The 22,760-nt window shown below is 36.0% G+C and overlaps 1 protein-coding gene across 3 annotated transcripts in view; it reads left to right on the forward strand.

Moving 5' to 3' along the window:
• The first annotated feature begins 592 nt into the window (after nt 1–592).
• Nucleotides 593–22,760, forward strand: part of NBEAL1 (neurobeachin like 1) — a 95,203-nt gene continuing 73,035 nt past the window's right edge. For 2 of the 3 annotated variants that reach the window (XM_039354704.1, XM_039354721.1), the window contains exons 1-4: nt 593–718; nt 1,447–1,944; nt 17,018–17,109; nt 22,108–22,269. In XM_039354704.1, coding sequence (XP_039210638.1) covers nt 1,894–1,944; nt 17,018–17,109; nt 22,108–22,269 — 305 coding nt within the window. In that variant the 5' untranslated portion in view covers nt 593–718; nt 1,447–1,893. Of the gene's footprint in view, nt 719–891; nt 963–1,446; nt 1,945–17,017; nt 17,110–22,107; nt 22,270–22,760 lie in introns of those variants that run through there. The other variant, XM_039354712.1, reaches the window with a different exon arrangement.

Below are 22,760 nucleotides of genomic sequence, written 5' to 3' on the forward strand. Positions count from 1 at the left end.
TGTGCTAGATATTTTTGTCACCTTGAGTTATGTGTAAAATAATAAAGGCAGGATACTGAATAAATAATAAAACAAGCACCTATAATTACTGTATCTGTCTGTATGTCTAGCTAACTGTCCGACTAGACAAAATACTTCTTGAAAAAATGTTTTCTTTTTTTGTAGCTGATCAGCTGTAGGAGAGCACTTCAGGCAGAAGGTTCACTCCTAGCTATGCCACTCGGCGCTGAATAAGCTAAGCAAGCGAGAATAGGGCGGCGTCCGTAGGGCCTTGCTCCTCCCTCCGTGCTCATTCAGATCCTAAGATCTATGACATTAGAATAGTTGTTCATTTCCCTCGTCTTCCATTCTGGGAAAATAGGAAGGCTCGAACACAAAAGGAAGGCTAGAACGCGAACGCCCCCGCAGCAAGAAGTTCCTGCGAACTCTGAAGCACTGGGGCTGGGGAAGGGAGGAAACACAACTGCCAGGAAGGAAGATGGCTACCGGCGCTTCCGATGACACCATTTTCCTGAGCCTGCAAAGGGAGTGGGCGGGTGTGGTGAGGAGGAAAGTGGGCGGGGCAGCCAAGGAAGCGCTGGAATGTGGGCGGGGCGGCGAAGCGGGCGATGTGGCTTCCTATTTGCCAGCAGCCGCAGCAGCCGACTCCTCCGTCGGGACTGAAAAGGACCGTGGCAGGCGAAGCCCCTCTCCGGGGAGTCTCCTCCCGGGGTCCCCGGTAAGTTACTTCGGGGGCTCTCCGAAGAGGCTGTCCGGAGTGATGGGGACAGGGAGGCAAGACATGGAAATGGGTCCAGAGGCGGGGAGGGTCGAGGAACCGGGAAGGAGGGTTGGCGGTAGGGCTCGCCTGGGCGGGGACGAGCAGAGGGCTCGGAACGAGAAGGGAACGAGAAGGAGAGGAAAAATCATCGCCGAGCCCGGAGTAAAACTTGCCAGGGCAAATGAAAAAAGCGGTGGCGAGGGTGGGTCGGGTCGAGAGGAGGCATTTTTAATAAGAGGGGGGAAAAAATCCGGAGGGCAAACATTGGAAACCAGAACGCGAGATTGGCTTTCCGATTATTTACTTTTGGAAGAGTGTAAGGAATTACACTTGACTCTACTGCAGAAGGGTATTTCTGAAAGAAAACGATAAGTTCCTCTCGTTTTCAGTCAGTTGGCCATCTCATTTTGCTCATCAATGTTTGAAGCTTGAAAGGGAGACCTTTCTTTGAAGTTTAGTATTCAACATTAAAGGGAAAGCATTAGACACACGGTGTGGAAGTACTGAGCCTTCCACGGGGAAAAAAGATTCTTGCAAGGGGTCTTTGATTTGAATCTTTCCTTAAATAAAGCATGTCAACACTCATATAATTTAACTAGGGTAGCAGATTGAGTGATTGAAATTGGGCTTATGTTTCCAAATGCAGGATTTTTTAAATTGATAGTCTCCTCTTTTTTTTTTGGCAGGTGCCCCATCATGTTGTTTGCCTTATTGGAGAATTAAAAAAAAATCTTCTGTTATTGCTAACAACTACTAAATGTGTCCCAGGACATCACAATTGGAAAGATGTTGAAGACCTAAAATTAAATGGGATTATACTGACATTTAATCCATCTACAAGAACATTGCTTGGAGTCTCTTGAAGAATTTTCCTTTGTTTTCTTGCATATTCTGTATCCATCAACAAGCTTAATTTTATTTGGAGGAGGGGACAGATTTTCCAGAGTGCCATTAATGAAAAGAAAAGGGCAGATTGTCACACTTTCTTATTTAAACTGTGCAGTGGTGTTAGAGACTAATTCTGTTCCTTTTTGGCTGTGTCCATGAACTGAAGCTAATAATTTAAACTGAAACGGAGAATGTTTGGATCCTGATTAGAGGATACTTCACAGCCAAATAAGAGGGAGTTTAGAATGGCATCCAGGGAGAGGCTTTATGAACTTTGGATGCTCTACTGTAGTAAGGTAACTTTTTTTTTTTTAAAAAAAATTGTAATTAGTTGCAGTTGTTTTCTAGATGCTGAATAGCCAAGGTTACAATAAAGATACTGCATAATACAGTGATAAAATATTTTTCAGAGTGTATTTTCCAGTATCATAAATTAGCCACCAATAATTAAGTTCTGCACAGATTATAATTTTTTCTGTTCATTCAGGTTGTGAATATCATAAATATGCCGGCTATGCCACCATGCTTGCCGTAGGGCTTGTATTAGCAGCAATTTCTTGTAGATGCATTGGCAAACTTAGCCTTGTTTTTTCACAAATAATTCTTAGGATTCTGTAAATTTGATGGCTGAAGGATGAAAATGATTTAAACTGAAGAAATAGCGAGCTTCCTACTAACAAAATGATATATGTACATCAACTTTATAATGTTATGCACCATCATATCTATTTAGAAATTATCCTTAGTTTTGTTATGTGGTACATTTCTTGTATTTTCTTTATCTTGACTTTAGTTTTGTAACCACTGCAATATCTTCAACAGCTTTATTGTACAGAAAGTGACATTTGTGCAGTCATTATTATGTAGTAAAAAGGAAGCTGCAGAAATGCTTGTCTGAGCAAAGATTGTTGAATTTTTAGTTTTTGGTGCCTAAGCTGGCAAGCTTTTCAAATATAAATACCCTGTTGTTTGACAAAGCTTATGAGCAGGTGCTTAATAACATAACTGATACTGAACTAGAGTTTACAGTAGGGGTAATTTCTAACTTTTTATTTCTAAGAGAATTTCTTAGAACTGCTCATAAGGTCATCCTTATTGTATCTTTGTAGGTTGCAATATGTTCTAAGAACATTTTGAGATATCGGAAAACCAATTACTCCCTATCTACTATTGCTGACTTCACATATTGATGTGGTTTGGTGTTATTTAATTTGAAGCAATGTGTAAAATTGCCCATTGTAGCTTATTAGCTATGGTTTAAGGTTTAATATATCTAATTCAACTTTCATGGTTTATTCAGTTAATGATAGCTTTGCAACAATGCATGAATTTTTTGGGTTCTTTTCCACTTAGTACTGGCATCTCCCTATATGAAGATTGTTAATTGAATATCAATTTCAAATAATTAAATTCAGAACCATTGCTGACAAGTTTCTTATTGGAGTGGTCTCTGGTCTTGGATCAACAAGTTTTATTGGCTCTCAAATACTGAGTTTCATATTTTTTAACAATGCAAGCAATGATGTGGGAGCAGTTGCTTGAGGAAGGCTAAGTACCGTAAGTAGAAAACATATTGAGGATAGGTTTATGGCATTAGACAAACAGTTGTATGAGTTTTTGCCATAAATAGTAGAAATACATCTGTTTTTAATATCAAAACCTAATATAAAATGGTTTCAAATCACATGACTATCTTCCCCATCATGATAAACCTGCATTCTGAAGAATTCAGGTTTACATGAATTTCTGTTGCCAGCAGGTATGATTGAACAAACCAGAGCTTCAGTGGTTTGTTCCACTGCCCTCATTGATAGAAGCCAGACAGGTGTATCAGGACACCTTGAGAAATTGACTTACCATGACATGCTTCTGCATTCTATGAATTGTATAATAACTAAGTTAATAATGGCTGCTAGATCTTGGTTGCAGACTGCTAGATGGCAACAAAGAGATACAGAAAAATATAGCACTTTGCTCCTATTTTGTAGTCATGCAGAGCTTTATGGCCCAAATCTAGGGGCTATGAACCTAAGCCCCATTGATTTACTTTAGATATGGTAAACCATGAAACCAAATAAAAAATTTACCGGAGTCAATATACAGGCTCTTTCCAAGTGCTAGAAAGAATTACCATGTCCCATAGAGTAATATACAGCAGATAAAATTAGACAGGTTTTCAAAATTCGTCTCTACATTTTTAAAATTTAAATTATTAGAACTTTGACCAGAGTGCATTTTGGATTTCTGTAGAAAATTTGAATATATTTCCTCTTTTTATATCAAATTGGTAAGTGTATATTACATGAAGACTTTGTTCCTTTTTAAGACATTTCTTTAAATATCTTCATATAACATCTTCCTGCTAAAAAGTAGATGAAGAAAAAAATTGGTCTGTCCAAAAAAATTGACAGCAGAAAAGACAGTTAAAAAAAAAATTCTTTTAAAGGCTGGCAGAAGTTCCTCTGGCCCAGTTTATTTTCCTATAGGCAATTTCTAAAGTCTTCTAATTCTTCAATTCAGTCATTGTTGTTCCCAAAAAATTGTAATGAGAACAGACTTTCTCTAACTTCAGCATGTTTTGGGTGATGCTATGAAGATAATATAAATCACTTATTGGGAAAAGGCTATGGGATCACTATTTGCTGCTGATAACTAAGTTCTTTTGACTAATAATTGAGAAAATACCTGACTAGTTGCGGATTTATAAACAGAGAACCCATTGATTGGTCTAGATTGTAATTATCAGTTTAGAGATTATGAAAAATTCTACTTCCTCAGAGTCAATTCCATTTATTGAATATCCACCAAATTTAGTGGTCCTGTCCAGTGTGGCTGCAGATTTATTAGCTGAAGTCCTGTTGTCTTTTATTTGGACTATTGCCAGGATCTATGGGCAGATCTTCCTTTGTCCTCCTTGCAACTATTGACCTTGGTCCAAAAATTGCAGTATTCATTGTTCTTGACCTCCCTTCTTTTTTTCTCATGTTTCCTTAGACCACAGGGCTTCTCTTTTATGGCCAGAGCCCAATGTAAGCTCTTGATTCTACCATTTAAGGCCAATAGTTTGCTATTCTTTACTACCTGTCCCAGTTCCTGTATTAGCATGATCCTTTATATACAGCATGATCAATGGGACAGGGTCACCTTTTCATTCCTTCTCTGCTCTTTACTCCATTCTTCATATGCATTTCAAGGCTTGGATCCATGATTATGGAATTATTTCTCTACCTCCAGCTCTTTATACTTTTGGATACAGTTAAGAAAGAGTTGAAAACTTGGTTATTAAATAAAGCCGGCTGATTGATGGACCTGGTTGTGAGCAGATGCTGAGAATGACATTGACAAAAGTTCAGTAACAGGGCTGTTTTGTTGTAAATCTGATTAGTAAAGATAGACTTCGAGGATAGAATGGTTTCAAATCACATGACGATCTTCCCATCATGATAAACCAGCATGATATAAACCACTTTGATTCTATAGTTGTATGAATGCTCTTTTTACACTAGCTATAAATATATAACAGTGTATATTGATTTCTTTTGTGTAATTTTATTGTTTGTTAATTTTTATTTGTAAAATTAAGTATTGGCCTGAAACCAAGATGTTTGTATATAGGGTGTAAATCAAATCTCAGGTTCTTGTTTTGTACCCAAGTAGACCAAGAAGATGTTTGCTTTCCATTGTTGAGAGCCTCATCTAGTTCTCCATGTAAGCTAGTGAAGTGATTGGATTTGTATGTATTTGGAAAATTATGACAGCTGTGTCATAATTTTAGAATATTATTTTTCTTGAAAATGGTTTAGTGAAATCTACACTAGGTAAAGTTTTTTGCAGATAATGTTTAAAAGACTAACATACTACAATGTATTAAAATATTTTTAGAATTTAAAATTTCAAAACACTTTCCTTGAAAGTATTTAAAGAATACTTTAAATAAATAGATCTCTCTCCTTATAAGCTATTGAATCAGCAACTTTAATGTCCTGAAATGTTCTCAGAGTAATTTAAAAGCCTTTGTAGGCATAGGTCAATAGACAGCTGTTGTGTGCTACAAATACTTTTGTCAGTGAAATTCTGGTTACATGTTTGAAATGGAAATAAATAAGGTCCTTTGGCAAAGAAATTACTGGGTATAATTCATTCAAACTGCATTTTAGTTCAGTGTATCTGGCAGAGAAGGGAGAGAACATTTCTATGGGAAAGACTTATGGGTGCTGCTGAATGTTGGGTGCTTAGAGCCATTAGCAAAATCTGCTGCACATCATAAAACATTTTTTACCAAAAATTTCATAAACCGCTCTCTACTCTAACAGGACTTTTATTGTTCTATGGTATTTAATGTCATTTCTTTCTGCTGTATATTTAATCCTTTTGCAAGGGCAGGGTGGGGAGAGGGAAATGGGTTATATTTTAATCTGAAATCAAAGCTACATAGTCTTGTCATTGGGAATTACTCTGAAACTTATGATAGATTTGAAGCCTCAACTGTTGTGGAAAGTGGAGTGTGTTATTGTTTCTTTTGATTCCAGTGTTGACCTTGTCACCAACTGTATGCCAAATTTCTATAATTGATCATCCACTCATCCTTATAATTCTACTAAAATGAAATGTTTGTTTCTCACAATAGTCAGAAGAGTCATTCACTTTTCAGTACTTTGGAATTATTTTTATTGTAAAGCTAGCTCTACTGATGGCAATTACTTGACAATTTGGCTTGATTTCTGTAGGGTTGGGCAGTGTAAATGCTCTTTCATTAATTGATAAGCTGAATGTATCTGTCTTTGTTTTATTAAACTTGTTATGAAAAGCTAGAAGGATCTTTTTCTCTGTATAGATCACTGTTTAGTGGAAGTTTATTATTTTGAAGTTTGGTTGAATGAAATTGTTTTCTCATATTTTGGGTGGCTTCTTACTCAGAAAAAACTTTTATAATTTGAACATCAGGATTATACATAAAATAATTAAAACTTAGAACTGTATATACTTATAAGGTTTCTGAATTAATTAATACTATTATAAGACTCTTAAATATTTTATAGTATTAAAAGCCAAGAAATTTGGATGAACTCAAATTTGTGTTTTTCTGTCCTAACAAACTATGGTTACAAAAATTAGGAATGAAATTAGTGGGGAGTACCCAACAGATGGAGAATTCTTAATTACCAAAGTATTGTTTGGCATTCTGAGTGCACAAATATATAGGAATATTATCAGATAGGTCAAGTGTTTTCCTATTTTTTTTCTTAGTTATAAAATCCATAGCTTTCATTATAACAAGGGGCAGTAAGAGGATGAACAAAAGTCAGAAGGCTGATTTTTCAACAAATGTGACAAACTGAGGGGATTCTACCATTGTCTGCCTGGAGAAAGATGAGCTCAAAACTAAAAAAGAATTATTTTTTCTTCTTTGCAGCATCCCCTGTTTGCACATTATGCTAAGTTTTGAATTCTGATAGGTGTGTTTTCATAAAATCATTATGTTTGCTTAGTTTATGAATAGTTGTTTTTTGTTTTACAGTATTATATAGATAACTATATCTGCTTCTGGCTTATCTTTTCCAAGGCATATTGCTAGATTATTGAATTGTAACTGGGATGCAAAGCTCTCATTTTAATTGGGTTGAGGTCTCGGACATTGTGACACTAACTTGATTCATACACTGTATATGATTAGTAATCATAGTTTGCACAGAGTAATAGCTGGGCTCCACATATTATGCTTAAACAAAATCACACAAGTGATGAGTGAAGACCATTAAATCTTCTCTGCCTGATAATTTAAAAAAAAATTTCTCTTTTTATTTATTTATTCTTTTTCATATATACTTAATCATATACTGTATGTCTTATGGGCATGATGTATAAATATGGCCTCAAGTGGTCAGATAAAAATTGCACGAAACCAAAATTCCTTATTATTCCAATAAGCATTATGATATTAAACATCAAATAGATCAAATGTTTTATAAGAGCAGTACAGTGTGATTATATATATAAAATAAATTTTCCAGAAACTTTCAATCAGCTAGGTGATATGTGGGCTAGGTGACATGACATTTTATTGATTTGGTCACATGGCACTGATAATGTCTTATGGAAAGTCATTCAATTGGGCTTTTAAACTGGAGAGGGAAAGAAGTTTCCTATGGATTTACTAAAAGTTTTGTCCCATTTAACGTACCTTTTGCTAAGGTGTCATAGAGTCTGTTATGCAGTGTGTGTAGTTTAGCAGAGGCTGAGCTACACACCATCATGATGCCCTGTCTCAAATCACTATTTGTTAGGTCAGTGCATACAGTACATTTCATATACAGTATTCCCCATTATAAGCCTTGCCATTTTTTTTAATAGCAGTCAAGCTTCTGTCATCAAGTAGTCTGTGGTTCTGGTAATGGATTTCTTGTAGAGCAATTGCAACAGTCATTTGATTGTTTTAGGAATTGTTCCTCCCACCAAAATTCCTTCAGAAAGTGAAAGACTTATGCTCAGTCATGTCATCCACAATCCTCACACATCTGCTGTGGCAAAGAGAGCTGTCCAAAGGTAGAAGAGGTAAGTGGAAGATGCAGGGATTCAGACACAGATGGCTGGAAAAGTCTGTTCTTGTAATGGAAGCCTCAGAATAATTGATCTCAGTTGATGCTTCACTTGGATACTCCTCAGCATTCTTTCTTAGGAATTCTATAAACATTAAATCACTTCAACATTCTTTTGTCATTATTTGATGATCTTTGTCAGGCATAGCTAAGAGGGCTTTCATGATAAAGACATGCATTCATCACCATGGAAATTTTATGTATAAGTTAACAGTTGCCTTGCACAATTAATTGATTAGTTTTTTTTTTCTTTTGTTCATGTCTGATTCTTTAAGACTGCCTGGCAAGTCAGTCAGTTTTCTTGGGACGGTTATTCAAAAGTGTCTATGGAGATTCTCAGTCATCCAGGTCATGGTTGTCCCAAAAGTGCTTTTTCTAAAAGGCAACTGGACTATCTTGGTTTTTTCTTTAAAAAGGCTTCTCTTCACATCCAAGAAGCTTCTTCAGTTCTAACTGACTGGTGGGGAATGAAAGAATTTATATTCTTTGCAGTCATCTGGTCATTAGCACTCTGAGGGTTAGTTCTCTGAGAATTGTTGAGGCAATTCGGGGATTTATCTCTAGTCTCAGGGTCACCTGAATCAGAGTGTAAATGGGTGTGGAACCTTCCCGGGACAGCTGAAAACTGCATTGTAAACAGGAGATAGGTGGTGTTTTATCCCTCCCCCAATTTTAATATAGATGGCCTCTTTGACTCCTCTTTCAAACCAGTGATCCTCTCTGTCCAGAATATCAGCTTTACTGTCTTCAAAAGATACAAATGGATTGCTGAATCCTGTCCTGATGAGTTTGTTCTCCTGTGTTGTGCCATGCATTTGCGGGGTGGTTGTCTTGGTCTGCATATGTCTTACTGCATTGCATTACATATACCACATTGCTCTATTTGTGTCTGAGTATTTTGTCCTTGGACAAGCATTGGTCTTAATGTATTCCTGGGTTTAAAGTGTGCATGTATATTGTGTTGGTTAAAAGTCCATTATTCAAAATTGCCACTGCCTCCTGCCTAGGGCTGAGTGAAGTGATTGGCCCAAGGTCACCCAACTGTCTCTACGCCTCATGGTCTCCTGGTTTATACAAAATAGTACATTGAGGATGGGGAAAATCGTACTTAAGAAGTTGTAACTTTTAAATCAAACTGCTTCAGGATAATTGAGTGTTTTTTAAAAAGATAATCTAAAGTGAAATTATAGATACGTAGTCAGGATTCCAAGGAAATAAATACAAAATACCTTTGACTATATGTTTTAAACTTTCCATTAGCTGAAGACTAATTCTTCTGTAATAGAGCTACTTCTTCTTGGAAGGTAGAATTGCTTCATATTGCTTTTGGCAAATTGTACAGTCTAATTTTTCCATCATCCTAATCTCTTGGGAGCCCCTTGCTAGTAATACTTTCGTGAAGCTGTGATTTTTTATATGGATAGCTCAAGGGAAAAAACCCCTCAAAAACATGGATAGTTGTTTTTGAGACGAGGGAGACCAAGTTGACTTAGACTCAATTTAGTATGAAATTACAGAAATAACTGTAACGACTACAAGAAAGCTGTATTTGACTATAGAAAGCAAACTTTCTTTCTCTTAGTTTGTACATAGTAGATTCAGTATATTGGATGTAAACTACATCTGTTCCACATAATTCTCTATAAGCAGAAACAAATAAGTCCTAATTCATAATTAACTTTTCCTCTTTCAGTGAATGGAGCCTATGCTGAATAGGCTTAAGCAGAGTTGGTCCTTTCTTTATCTCTGGAGAAGCCTATACCAACAGCCTGATACTTTAGTGTCTGTTACCAAAATGCATTTCTTTAGAAGGCTTTACAATAATTTAATTGGATTGAAATGTGCAAGTCTGGGAAAGTTTTTTTTAAATTATTTCTTCATTACATAATATCTGAGAACTGAGTTGGAACTTAAACATGATTCTCCTCTGCTGTTGCTAATGTCATAGGTTCAAGTGAAATATGAGAATTTAATGTGGGGATTATCAAAGATGGAAACTTTGTATTGGCTCAACCTTTTACATGCAGAATCAAGAACTACATGGAATGTAACTGTCCAACTTATTGGAATAGTGTTACTGAAATATATAAAGTTTTGAATAAACAAGCACTGACTTTTGAAATAGTGATTAGAAATCATTATCTACCATTTTAAAACTTGGCTTGAATATGATGGGTGACTAATGAAATGATTGGTGGAGTTATGATGCAAAATGGTTTATTTCTGATTTGAGAAGTGACAAATCTTTCTTCTTAGAGAGTGGAATGTTGTGCTGAAAATAGCCACCGGCTAATCCAGTTTTTGTTTATAATAGTCAGCACTTCCTGATAGGATAATAAACTGTGCTGAACTTTGCTCTTCAAATTGTATCAAGTCTGATTGAAGCTCAATAGATACTATGGGTGATTCTTCAAAATTTTGGGAAATATAGGTCTAAAAGCCAGTTACAGTAACTAGTGGTCTTTCCCATCCTTCTGTAGTATGGCAAGGGAGATGAACTGCTTTAGCTGGCAGATTTCACAAGATTTTCCAAATTAAAGACAGGAATCAGTTTTTTAAAGGGTCACACAAATTATAGACATTAATTTGTATTTCTAGTAGAGGGGAGAAGAGAGAGCCATGAGGGCAACTTTGGGATTTGGCTTTGCGTAACCAAAAATCTTGGTTAGCATGGCATATTGTCCATAGAAAATAAATCTTTTGCTAAGGCCTAAGGCTATTGCTTTCTAAAGTGTCAGAATCTGATGTGAAACACATTGTCTAGAGATCACTAATGGTATTGCAAATATCTTGTTTGTGCATTTTTTCCTTTTCAAGGCAAAATAAAAGTAGAAGTTGTTTTGGGTAATTTCCAGATACTGTTAGTTGCTTTTATCTCTGAAATTTAAAAAAAAAAAACAGTTGCTGAAGAAGTAAGTTGGATACAAATCTCCCAGCAGAATCTATGCCTCACATGGGACATTACAAGATTGGCTTGAGGATAGTGTTGAGTGATTGTCAGAACAGAGTTTTGTTTTTATAGTACTAGCAAACCATGCAAATATATTAAGGGCAATAGATGTCAGGCAGTAGAAAATGCTTTGTATCTACAATATGTATCCTCCTAGGAAATTTTATATTCAAAATTAGTTTCACTGTCACAAAATGGTTGCTTAGTGACAAGTCACTTCAATAAACCGCACAATAGAGAACAAAGAAGCAGATCAATTTGCTTACATCTTATCTTTGGCCTTCCCTTAACTCACTTAGTGGCAATATTCCAGGCTACCCAAACCGTTATCTGTCAACCAGTCATTATAAAAATTGTAAGGAAGTGTTTTTTATTTTCATTCTGTTTTATTTTTGTTCTATTCAAGTATTTTACATTTTATGCAATAGATCCTCATATTAGTGTTTTGTGGTAAACCTCTTCTAGGATTTTATTTCTGGCTAAAGCAGTATAGAAATGTTTTAAATAAATTGTATGTAGTTAGAATTGTGGGCTAAGGTAGTTTTTAAAAGCAACTAGATAAATTCATGATCATAACATATGGTAGAAACCACAACTATATTTCACCAATCATGATGCCATCATCCAAACCACATTGATTATGCATCTTGCTATTTGTAGTTTGTTATCATGACACAAACTATATGCCCTACATAATCCGTATCATTTGTGCAATAGAGTCATGATGGGTGTGACAGTTTTTTCCACCAGCATTCATGTTCATGGGCCATGCATTTATCTCCTTATAATTAAATATATGCAACAAACCTGTGAACTGACTGCCAGAATAATCCTGTCTTGGTTTCTTTCTGTGTATGTGTGCTGAAAAAGTCACTTGGGGACAGTGGATCAAAAAATGATAAACAACAATTGTTTTCGGTTTGATTTAGTAGCGCAACTTTTTTCTTAGCATTTCTGAGGTTAGTTCAAGTGTTAGAAAAACCCTCTTAAAAATCAGAACATTGAAGAAGGCATTCTGACTCCAAAGACAAGCTTCTACAAGACTATTCCAAAGACAATGACTTTTAAAAATCCATTTAAAACAATCTCATACAAATACAGGTAGTTCTCGACTTACAACGGTTCATTTAGTGACTGTTTGAAGTTACAATAACACTGAAAAAGCGACTTAAGACCATTTTTCACACTTACAACTATTGCAACATACCCATGGTCACATGATCAAAATTCAGACACTTGGCAACTGACTCATATTTATGACGGTTGCAGTGTCTTGGGATCATGTGATCCCCTTTTGTGACTCAACAGTGCTTTTTCAAAAGGCAACTGGATTTTTTTTCCTCGAGGAAGGGAACCATCTCCTTTTGTGACCTTTTGACAAGCAAAATCAATGGGGAATCCAGATTCACTTAACAACCTGTTATTAACTTAACATGATTAAGTGATTCACTTAACAACTGTGGCAAGAAAGGTTGTAAAATAGGGCAAAACTCATTTAACAAATCTCTCACTTAGCAACAGAATTTTTGGGCTCAGTTGTGGTCATAGATTGAAGACTACCTGTATAGGTTTTTTTTTAGATTTGATAAGCCTACTTTTGAAAAGTTATTTTTGCTGGTCTGTGATCATAATGAAGACCTGATTGATTGATTGATGGATTAGTCACTGACAAAATGAGACTGTCTGGTGATACTCCCTGGGCTGGACCTGGCACTAGTCAAAGAAAAAAATCCCTTCCTCAGTTGGCTGTGACCATTGATGCAGCTATGTTTGCCAGAGAGTATGCTCTACACACCCTAAATTTTTTGGTTCTTCAGATGTGGTAGGGATTGATTTGCTTGGCTTTCCACTCTGTTTCTTCACAAGGAAAAAGGAAGCATTTGGTCTTTTAATTCAGCGGTAAAATGGCTTGTCCCTAGAGTCTCCCGTGAACTATTTTTACTGAGTTTTCCTTGTTTCTTGACTTTCAGTACTGTATTCAACCTTTGTGGAGTTTCTGAAAACTAGCAAGAGTTTTACAACTATCAAAGATGCAGTTAAATCAGTGGCAGTATTAACATCTGCCTAGCGACTCTCTTTCTACCTGGCGTTGCTTGTGTTATAAAACCAACAGTTTTAATTAATACAAAACTAAACAAAGACTACTTGTATTAGTAGGTCATTTTGGAGGCATTGAAATTAGAGTCACAATCTTCTTCTTGCCTGCAACTTATTCTGTATAGGAATTTGTGTGGGCAGCCATGAGGCCATTCTGTTCAGCTAATAAATGAAGCCCTGCATGGAAATCCTAGAAATGCATGTATGTATTTCATTTATATGCCCACCTATCTCACATTCTTGACTTATTATTTGTCCATTTGTTAGATTTATATGCTATTTTTCTCCAAGGAGTTCAAGGTAGTGTAGATGGAACTCCCTCCACCAATGTTTCTCCACAGCAGCCCCACAACCTGTGTTCTTCTGTACTGTCAATTCTACAAGGGACATTTGCCACGAGTTGATTACATCTCTTTTATTTAAATTTCTGGGCCCTATCTGTTAAATAATGAAGATGAATTTATTTTTTATATTAAAATTAAAAATAAAATTATTTACGTGTAAGCTTTGCTAATGATTGCCAATTCTTGTTATGCGGTAGTTTTGTGTTGTTCATTTATTAATTGTATTTTTATTGCTCAATGACTGAAAGTTATGACTCTCTGTCTTTAGCAACTTGGGGGGGGGTTGCAGGTTGAATGGGAAAAAAATCCTCAGCTCAGGTGGGAACTGGAATCTGAATCTCCTTGATATTAGTCAAATGAGTGTCCTACCTTTGTCTTTGTACTAACTGTGAAGGTGATTACAACAATAAAAGCATACAGAGCGTTCCGCATTATATCTGTGGAAAACTATATTTACAGTAAGTAATAAAACACAGAAGGGATTTATAGATAACTTCCTTCTTTGTTTATGCTTGTCAAATTCCTTCTTACTTTTAGTTGTCCGTATGTGCGCCAGAGACATATCTGAAACAGTTGTTTCTGAATGTGCTTTTGAGAGACAAATTGTAGTTTGCTCAAACTTAATTCAGTTTAAAGATAAAGGTGAACTATGATTTTCTTGAGTCCTCAACCTTTGAATTACCTCTTTCTTGGCTCAAAGGGAGACTGAGCAATATGATTTCATGCTACCATGGTTTAATTTGTTGTTTGAAACTTGAGCTGTACTTCTCTTTTAAACACAATTGTTGTATTCATTTTTTATTTGAGGGATTTTGTTTTTACTTTACTCACATGTACTGTTTTTCATATAATATTATTTTGAGATTGTAAGTGAATTGTTTTAACTTATGTTTTACATGTCTTTGTTATAAAGGATGATGGTGATTATATGTTTTTAAATTTGTCTGGCTACTAGCTATATTGAATCAGGAGGTTTTGTTTCTATGAAAGGTGATTATACTGTATCTGATTTTAGGTGGCACTAGCAAATCTGATTAGAACCCTACATATTGAATAACACTAAGAAAAGCTTCAAGAAAAAAATTACTTATCACTATTTTGAAATGACTGTTAATTTTCTTCACATGTATTCAGTCTAGTTTGTTTCTGTTTTACTTAAACAAGGCCTTTTAACATTATATCTTGTTAAGTTTTCTCGAAGTTAACCAAACATTTCTCCTTGTCATGCCTATGACTTTTTGCTTCTTCAACATTAATTTGTGGATGATGGCAACTGGAAGATTTAATGAGGAACACTTGCATTTTAGATTGTACATTTCTTGGGCATCTGTCCTTTTGCGTTATAGATGTGGGTGTGTTCTGTCTGAATAAAAAAAAACCTATAGTAGTAAAATATGATGCCAATTATTCCCTGCCTTCTGGTAAATTAGAAGTAAATAGATTATTGCAAAAACAGCACTTATTCATTGCCTTTCAATAGAGGATAGAACAATTTTAAAAAACCTATTTTGCCTACATTTTTTCTTCTGTTCAGTTGTGTCCAATTCTTGGAGCTGCTTGGACAAAATTCCCTGCAGTTTTCTTGGCAAGCTTTTTCAGAAATGATTTGCCATTGTCTGTTTTCTAGGGCTAAGAGAGAGTGACTGACCCAATGTCACTGGCATTGTGCCTAAGACAGGACTAGAACTTACAGTCCCTGATTTCTAGGTTGACTTAGTCTTACATCCTTCCGAGGTCGGTAAAATGAGGACCCAGATTGTTGGGGGCAATATGCTGACTGTGTAAACTGCTTAGAGAGGGCTGCAAAGCACTATGAAGTGGTATATAAATCTAAGTGCTATTGCTATTCTAGTCTGTAGCCCAAACTGGTTTTCTCCTGACTGCTTTCCATGATGTTAAAATAATTCAATGCCCCTTTTGCTGGAACAATGTAATTAACTTTGGAGCTACATAATAAAGAATAGAACAACTAAACCTCATAGCTGTTTCCTTTAAATGAAGAGGTTTGTGATGTCAGAACCAAGAAAACTTATAGCAAAAACAAGACAGCAGCTTAATCACTGGCATCATTGGCTTTTCTTGGGAGAGGACATTGTAATGTAGGCAAGTTTCTAACTCTCTGAGTTGGCATGTTTGCTATTGCCACGTTGGGGTATATGCTGATTTGTCATCTGGAAAGGATAAAAATGTTTTAAAAATAACACAAGAGTCTAGTGATGGACGCCTATTTATTCTGAAACCTAGTCACCCTCCCAGTCTGATTTTCCAATATATGTTTTTGCTTTGGAATGAAGTTTTAATGTCTTATCATATTCCTGATTTTGGGAAAGATTCTTTATTTCCATAGATACTGAAATTGTGTCCACTTTTTACCAGTAGCTAAATTCTCCAACAGGAAAAAAATCACTGTGTTATCCTGTTTAAGGAACGTTTTTTTTTCCTAATTCGTGTTGCAAGATGTTTAGTTGATAATGCCAAGGTATTCAGAAGAAGGATTTCATAGCACATGACTCTCAGAAGCTTTGTAGAAAAGACAAATTTGCTTGTGTTTACAAAATATATCTGATATTGATAGTTGGAATTGCAAAATCTATATTGATTTCCTTGAGACTGCCTATCCCAATAAGTGGAATAATCAGAATAAAATTATTGTAGAGAAGAAACTCAATGGCTTGAGAATGTGCTGTGATTTTTTAAAATAAACTAGTTGTGTAATACCTTGATCCAGTGTTGAAGGATATCTTAAACCTACAATTACTTACACTTGTTTGATTTAGATTTCACAAGGTTTAATCATAATTTATTCAGCAAATTACAGTCACTGATTTAGTGCAGACTGCAGAAGCTAAGTTTGTGTAACATATAAAGCCAGATTGAAACACATCGCTTTGTTGCTGGATTTGTTTTATGAAGCAGACCAGTGAATCAAATCATTGATCCATCTCACTCAGTATGTGCTGGCTGTAGCTCTCTGATATCCAAGTCTTTTCCAATTAGTTTTCTGTAAGCTACTTTAGGTGATAGGTATAAAACCTGTGTCTTTTGAATGTACACACCCTACCACTGATACCTGTGCCTTTCTCTTTACTCTCCAGTCTTGTTTAAATGATTGGTTGGAATAGGATTTTTTCAATTTCATAAATAGCTTCTCTTTTTCCATTCAGTTGGATAAAACGTCAAGTTTCTTTTAAGTTGAGCTGAATTCACGACTTCATGAACATATAATATCTGAATTGATGATTAAATGGGAAACATCTAAACTAGGCATGTCAGAAGTACAGAAGGAGTATACTGGGGCAAGCAAAGTACAAAAACATTTTCAAATATTTCTGGGATTAAAAAACAAAAACAATGTATTAAACCAGTCTGTTTTTCTTCACAGAAAGATCCAGACTACTTGAAGCTCTGGTTGGACAGTTTTGTTTCTAGCTATGAACAGTTTCTGGATGTGGACTTTGAAAAACTGCCCACTCGGTATGTTGAAATAGATCTGATTTGATCTGATATATAATATGGCTAAATAGATATAAAATATTTGTGATAATAGTTTTATCAAGTATAATATGCAAATACATACTATAATGAATGCACAAATCAAAGTGAAGAATTCAGCACATCTTTTTTATCTGATGGTCAACTTCTTAATCCTGATAAAATGTATAGAATGTATAATGTCCCCACATTTTGTGCTTATTTAATTTTTTCCTCACTATTAATGGAAAATGAAAGCTGCTCTAATCTTAACTCTGTTATCTCTTTGAATCATATTTTATATTAACTTCTCCTGAAGAACTCATGCGAAAATGAGTTTAAGAAGAGACTGGTCAGTCACTTGTCTGAAATGGTATAGAGCAGTGGTGGCGAACCTATGGCACGGGTGCCAGAGACGGCACTCAGAGCCCTCTCTGTGGGCACATGTGCCGTCGCCCCAGTCCTAGGATTTCAGCTGGGTTTTATAAAACTTTTTTGCTTTAGGCCTCCGCCGCCATGTGCAAAAAAAAAAAAAAAAAAGATTGAATCAATCAGTCAATTTCAACTTCTCGCAGGGAAAAAAAAGATCTTGCAAAGACTGGACTTTTTAGTTCCACCCAGTCTGTCGTTACCACTAGCAGCCATGCCCACCCAATGGGCCACACCCACCCAATGGGCCACACCCACCAGGCACCTGACGATGCATAAGTGGGTTTTGGGTTGCAGTTTGGGCACTCGGTCTCAAAAAGGTTTGCCATCACTGGTATAGAGTCTCCTGCCTGAGCAGGTGACTGGACCAGAAGACCTCTAAGGTCCCTTCCACTTCTATTCTGATTTAGTGTGCCTCCACACCCATACACACACACACACACACACACTCACACCCACATACACCCACACACACTGTGATGTAAGTGGATAAAATCTGCAAGGTGGTGGATTAGTATCATGATTGAATTGTACATAGATACACGTTGCCATATGTACAAAAGGGGTAGAGTTTTTACCATGACAATCAACACACCATCTTGGAGATTTTAACTCCTCCCTCCGTGGACATTCATGCACACATGCAAATCTAAAATGTGAAGCAGCAGTAAATGGAAGAATGCTGCCAAAATGTAAATCTTAGTTGCTGATTTTTCTATGCAGAAGACCTGCAGGAGAGCAAGGCTTTCTGTTGGTTGCCAAATTTAGTTTGGGGGAAGGAGTGTTGCATATGTGCATTAATGTACTATCCCCAGATTTGGAGATACAAATGATAGCACATGGCCACCTGTATGTTGATCCCGATGTACACAAAGTGCACAAACATCACATGGCCTGAAGACCTAAGCTGTTGTTCTTCTCCAAAGTATACTTGGAACCTGACACACAAAAGTTCCAGTCTGTTTTATCTCATATCTTACAGGTCATTTTGTCAGCAGTGCCCCAAGCCAAAGTCGTGGTATTCATCAACTTTATTTTACATTAGGATATTCTCCCTTTGTATCACACTGGTATTTCTTGTCCTAGCTTACATTCTTCAAAAATGGGCTGTTAAATTATAGAGTCAAGTAAACATTCTTGTTTGCTTTAAACCAGGAAATGACCTTGGAATGTGCTTTTTGAATGTACTTACTTAGCCTAAGATAATGCATTCTCTTAGCAGCATGAATTCTTTGTGTGCTTGTTCAAAGGTCAGTCCTTGTGGTCTCTAGTGGAGCTTACTCATTGGTAAAGATGTGGAGTTGTGTGGCAGTTGGGACAGAAATCCGGTCCCCAGTAGAGTGATCAGGAATGTCCTCAAATGCAGTACAACTGTAATCCATCTACACACGGAGTGTCTGAGACCATGAAGTCTTAATTCTAAAATTACCAGTTTGCATCACTGAATAATCAGGGTGTAGCCTGATAATCATGGTTGGATTTTCATTGTTTGACTCAAATTGACTCAAGTGAAAACAGGATACTGAACATAGGATAAAGATTAGTAACATTTTGTTGAAGGAACTCCTTCTATCAGCACAACCAACACGGAGTAAATTATTTGAATCAACTTTAGAGATTGGACTGAATAGAGCATTTAGTAGATCATTAGTTACAGTCTCCTGGTCACAGAATTCTTCAGTTGTGCCTTAATATTAATTTTAACATATTCTTAAAATAAAAGTAATTTTGAAGACCTACAAATCAATTTGGATGTTTACTGTATGGTTGATAAATTTTAGATTAAGCCTGAATTGTTTTATTGTATCTTAACTAATAGTATTTTTAGGTATCAGCATAATAAAATATTAAAAGGGAGAAAGTATACAATCTGTAGATTAGCAGCAGTGTTGTTTAACTGTTCGGTATAAAATCTAGAGTTTTGCTCTGATGTTATTGACAGGACTTACTGATTGATAAGAGAAAATATCTAGGGAGATAAAGGTGAAGATTGTTATGGTATAAAAATGCTTCTCTAAAATAACATATTTTATGGGGTATATATTTTCAATTACAGGTGCTACCATTTTAGTATTCAGTTATATTGAGAAGGACATATTTTGGAATATATCACCCCATATTGATGCTGCATTTTTATAATAGTGGCAAAATACTGAATTTAAAAATAGATTTGAAATGGAGGATGTGGATTGCTAAAAATGGTTGTGTATTTTTTTAAAGTAATACTGGATGCCTGGTAATCTCTTTTTTTGTGCATAATGGGTGCAATTTTTTATAAAAGCAAATGAAGTATTATAAAATAAATCAGTTCCATAAGTATAGGATAGGGGAAACTTGACTTGGGTAATAATATGGATATAAAGGATCTAGAAATTATAGTTGACCACAAGTTGATAATGGGTCAGCTGTGTGAATGGATTGGGTAAAGGCAATTTTAGGCTTCATCAGTAGAGTAAAATTCCCAAAATATGGAAAGTAATAGTTTCACTATATTTTTCATTAATCAGACCTTCATCTTAAGTTACTGTGTCTAATTTAAAGCACCCCACTTTAATATTTAAAGAAACTGAAACAAGTGCAAAGGACAAGGAGGAACTGTTGATCCTTGAGAAAAGATGATTGGGAGGATGTTACAGCACTTGTTAAGCAACTGAAAATGTAACAGAGAAGAAGATCCTGTTATTTTTTCAGGATGTGGAGTAAATTCCAGTTGAAGAGTTGAAGAAACTTTCTAATAGTAAAAGTAATTCAACGGGAACTAGCTATTAAAGGAGACAATGAACAATGTTCAGTGGACAAGTTTAAATAGGGGCTAGACAGCTTCCCATCAAAAATATTTTAGGTTGGGGGGTTATCCTGGGAAGGGACAGGACTGAGTGGCCCAAGTTCTATGATTCTGTGAGGTTATTCTTGACCATTACATTTGAAAAGCATAGGATGAAGTCAGTTGACTTCAGGGCATCCCTTCTTGTAGGCATTCTCCTAATATTTTTTTCTCACCCAATTTTTTTCTCAAGGTAACTCAACAGACAAGGCTGATATTATATTACAGGAAGAATGTTATTCAGAGGTGCAGGCTTGTAAGGAACATATAGACCAGGGGTGTCAAACTGGCGGCCCGTGGGCCAAATGCATCACGCACAGGCCACGTCCACCCTGGCTCCGCAAAAACAAAAAATGTTGTGATGCGTCACGATATGTCATGTGACGTGATCGAGTTTGACACCCATGGTATAGACCAGGGATAGACAACCTTGGCTCTTTTATGACTCGTGGACTTCAACTCCCAGAATCCTGGGAGTTGAAGTCCCCGAGTCATAAAAGAGCGGAGGTTGCCTACCCCTGGTATAGACCAAAATCATCATGGTGCTTTGCTTCTCTTTTAAGGGAAAGCCAAGCACTCTATATTGCAGTCAGTTTTTTGGCAACTGTGCTGATGCAACATGAAAGATTAATTTCCTCTCCTCCTTTGTATGTTCCAAAGTTCCTTTAACATGTTGTTTTACTTATATCTGAAGACGTAAAAATCTTCCTACCTGTTTGCCTTACTGCAGGGGAGAGTTTTCTATTGGGAAGGAAATAAAAATATGTCAAGTTCTTTTTTTCAAATTACTGTGTTAAACAGAAGGCATGCCAGCTACTAAGGTGACTCTAATAATAGAGATGCTTATCTCAGTTTCGGAATCTGATTCCATATAAAACAATCATAGAAATGCAATAATACACAGCAAGCTTTTTGTTTAGAGGTTAGCTAATCATGAGGAATCTAGTGTTATACTTTAATTGCTCTTAATTACCATGTAGATCTGGTGTCAGTTGGGATAAACATTGAGGAAAATCTTGAGAGGAATAATAGAAGAACTATGCAATACTGGAAAAATTATTTTCTGTTTCTGTAGTCCTTCATGTATTTCCAATCATCAAATGTGCTTAAGTTTGAGTATTAGTATTATTATTTAAGTATGCCACTATTAGGAATATCACAGGTGGCTTAGCACTGAGAAACTGGAATTTTTTTACCAAGGGATATTAAAATAAATATCTACAATACTGTTAAAAGAAACAAGCATCTGATATGAAGGAATAAACTGGAATTCTGACAAAAAATGCCCCCACTGTCCCCTGCTAAGTTGTACAAATTATCTGCTTTTTTCTTTGATTGGGTTTCCAAAAATGGAATATAGAGTTTAAAAACATACCATTATGAACACCAGCCTGAATTCACAGTTCTTCAGAGTCTCAGCCTAATTCTAGGAGTCAATCAGTCTTTACTCTGAATCAGGCTGGACATGGGTTCTATGCTTCAGTTTGGTTTAGGTTTGGTTTTGCCATTCTTCTAAAGCATAGAAGGGTGGGAGCCAGTCTTCCTTCAGGGGGAAAGCTGTTGTGCGATGAGGAGGTTGCCACTAAGGTCATCTTCTGTATCCCAACTTTTTTTAATCTCTTGCGAGACCTTGTCCTGCAGGCAGATGGTACCTGGAGAAAATAGAGTCGTAGCTAAGAAGTTCCAAAGCTATAATTATGTCAATGACTGTTGCTTTTTGCCTCTCATATTTACTGGCTTTATTTTAGGGTGGATGACATTCCCCCCGGAATATCTCTGCTTCCTGATAACATTCTTCAGGTTTTGAGGCTCCAGCTACTGCATTGTGTTCAGAAATTGTCAGAAGGGTTGGAAGAGCCACAACAAGCACTGACACTTCTCCTAGTCAAATTCTTCATCATTCTTTGCCGGTATCTTTTTTCACCAAATTGTCTTTTCAAAATACACTGGAGAGTGTCAAGAAAGAGATCCCTGATATATTCTATTTCCATTATTTTTCTTTCAGTTTTTTGTTTACTGATTTCTGAGTGTACCTGCTCAATCCCTTTTCTTTCTGTATTCTTACCATTTTTCTCTCTCCCCTCTATCTCTTTTTCTCTCTTGGAAGTATAATATCAAGTTAGTCTGGGAGTTACAACATTGGCTATATCTATGGTAACTGAATTTCACATTATCAAAATTCCTATGCTTTTATTTGGATTGTATATTTGTTTTTATATTGTGAACAGCCCAAGTTGATGGGACCCTGGCTATGTTCAGTCAAATTAAATACATATTTGAAAAAATCATTTTCAGTCATGATTTGATTTATCTGTGGGTTGTTGTAACCCATAGATAAATTTATTTATCTGGTTGTTGTTGTAAAATTTATTTATCTGGTTGTTGTTGTAACCAACTCATA

Source organism: Crotalus tigris, unplaced genomic scaffold, assembly GCF_016545835.1.
Source record: "Crotalus tigris isolate CLP2741 ecotype Arizona unplaced genomic scaffold, ASM1654583v1 scf7180000017568.13789103, whole genome shotgun sequence".
Taxonomy (NCBI): domain Eukaryota; kingdom Metazoa; phylum Chordata; class Lepidosauria; order Squamata; family Viperidae; genus Crotalus; species Crotalus tigris.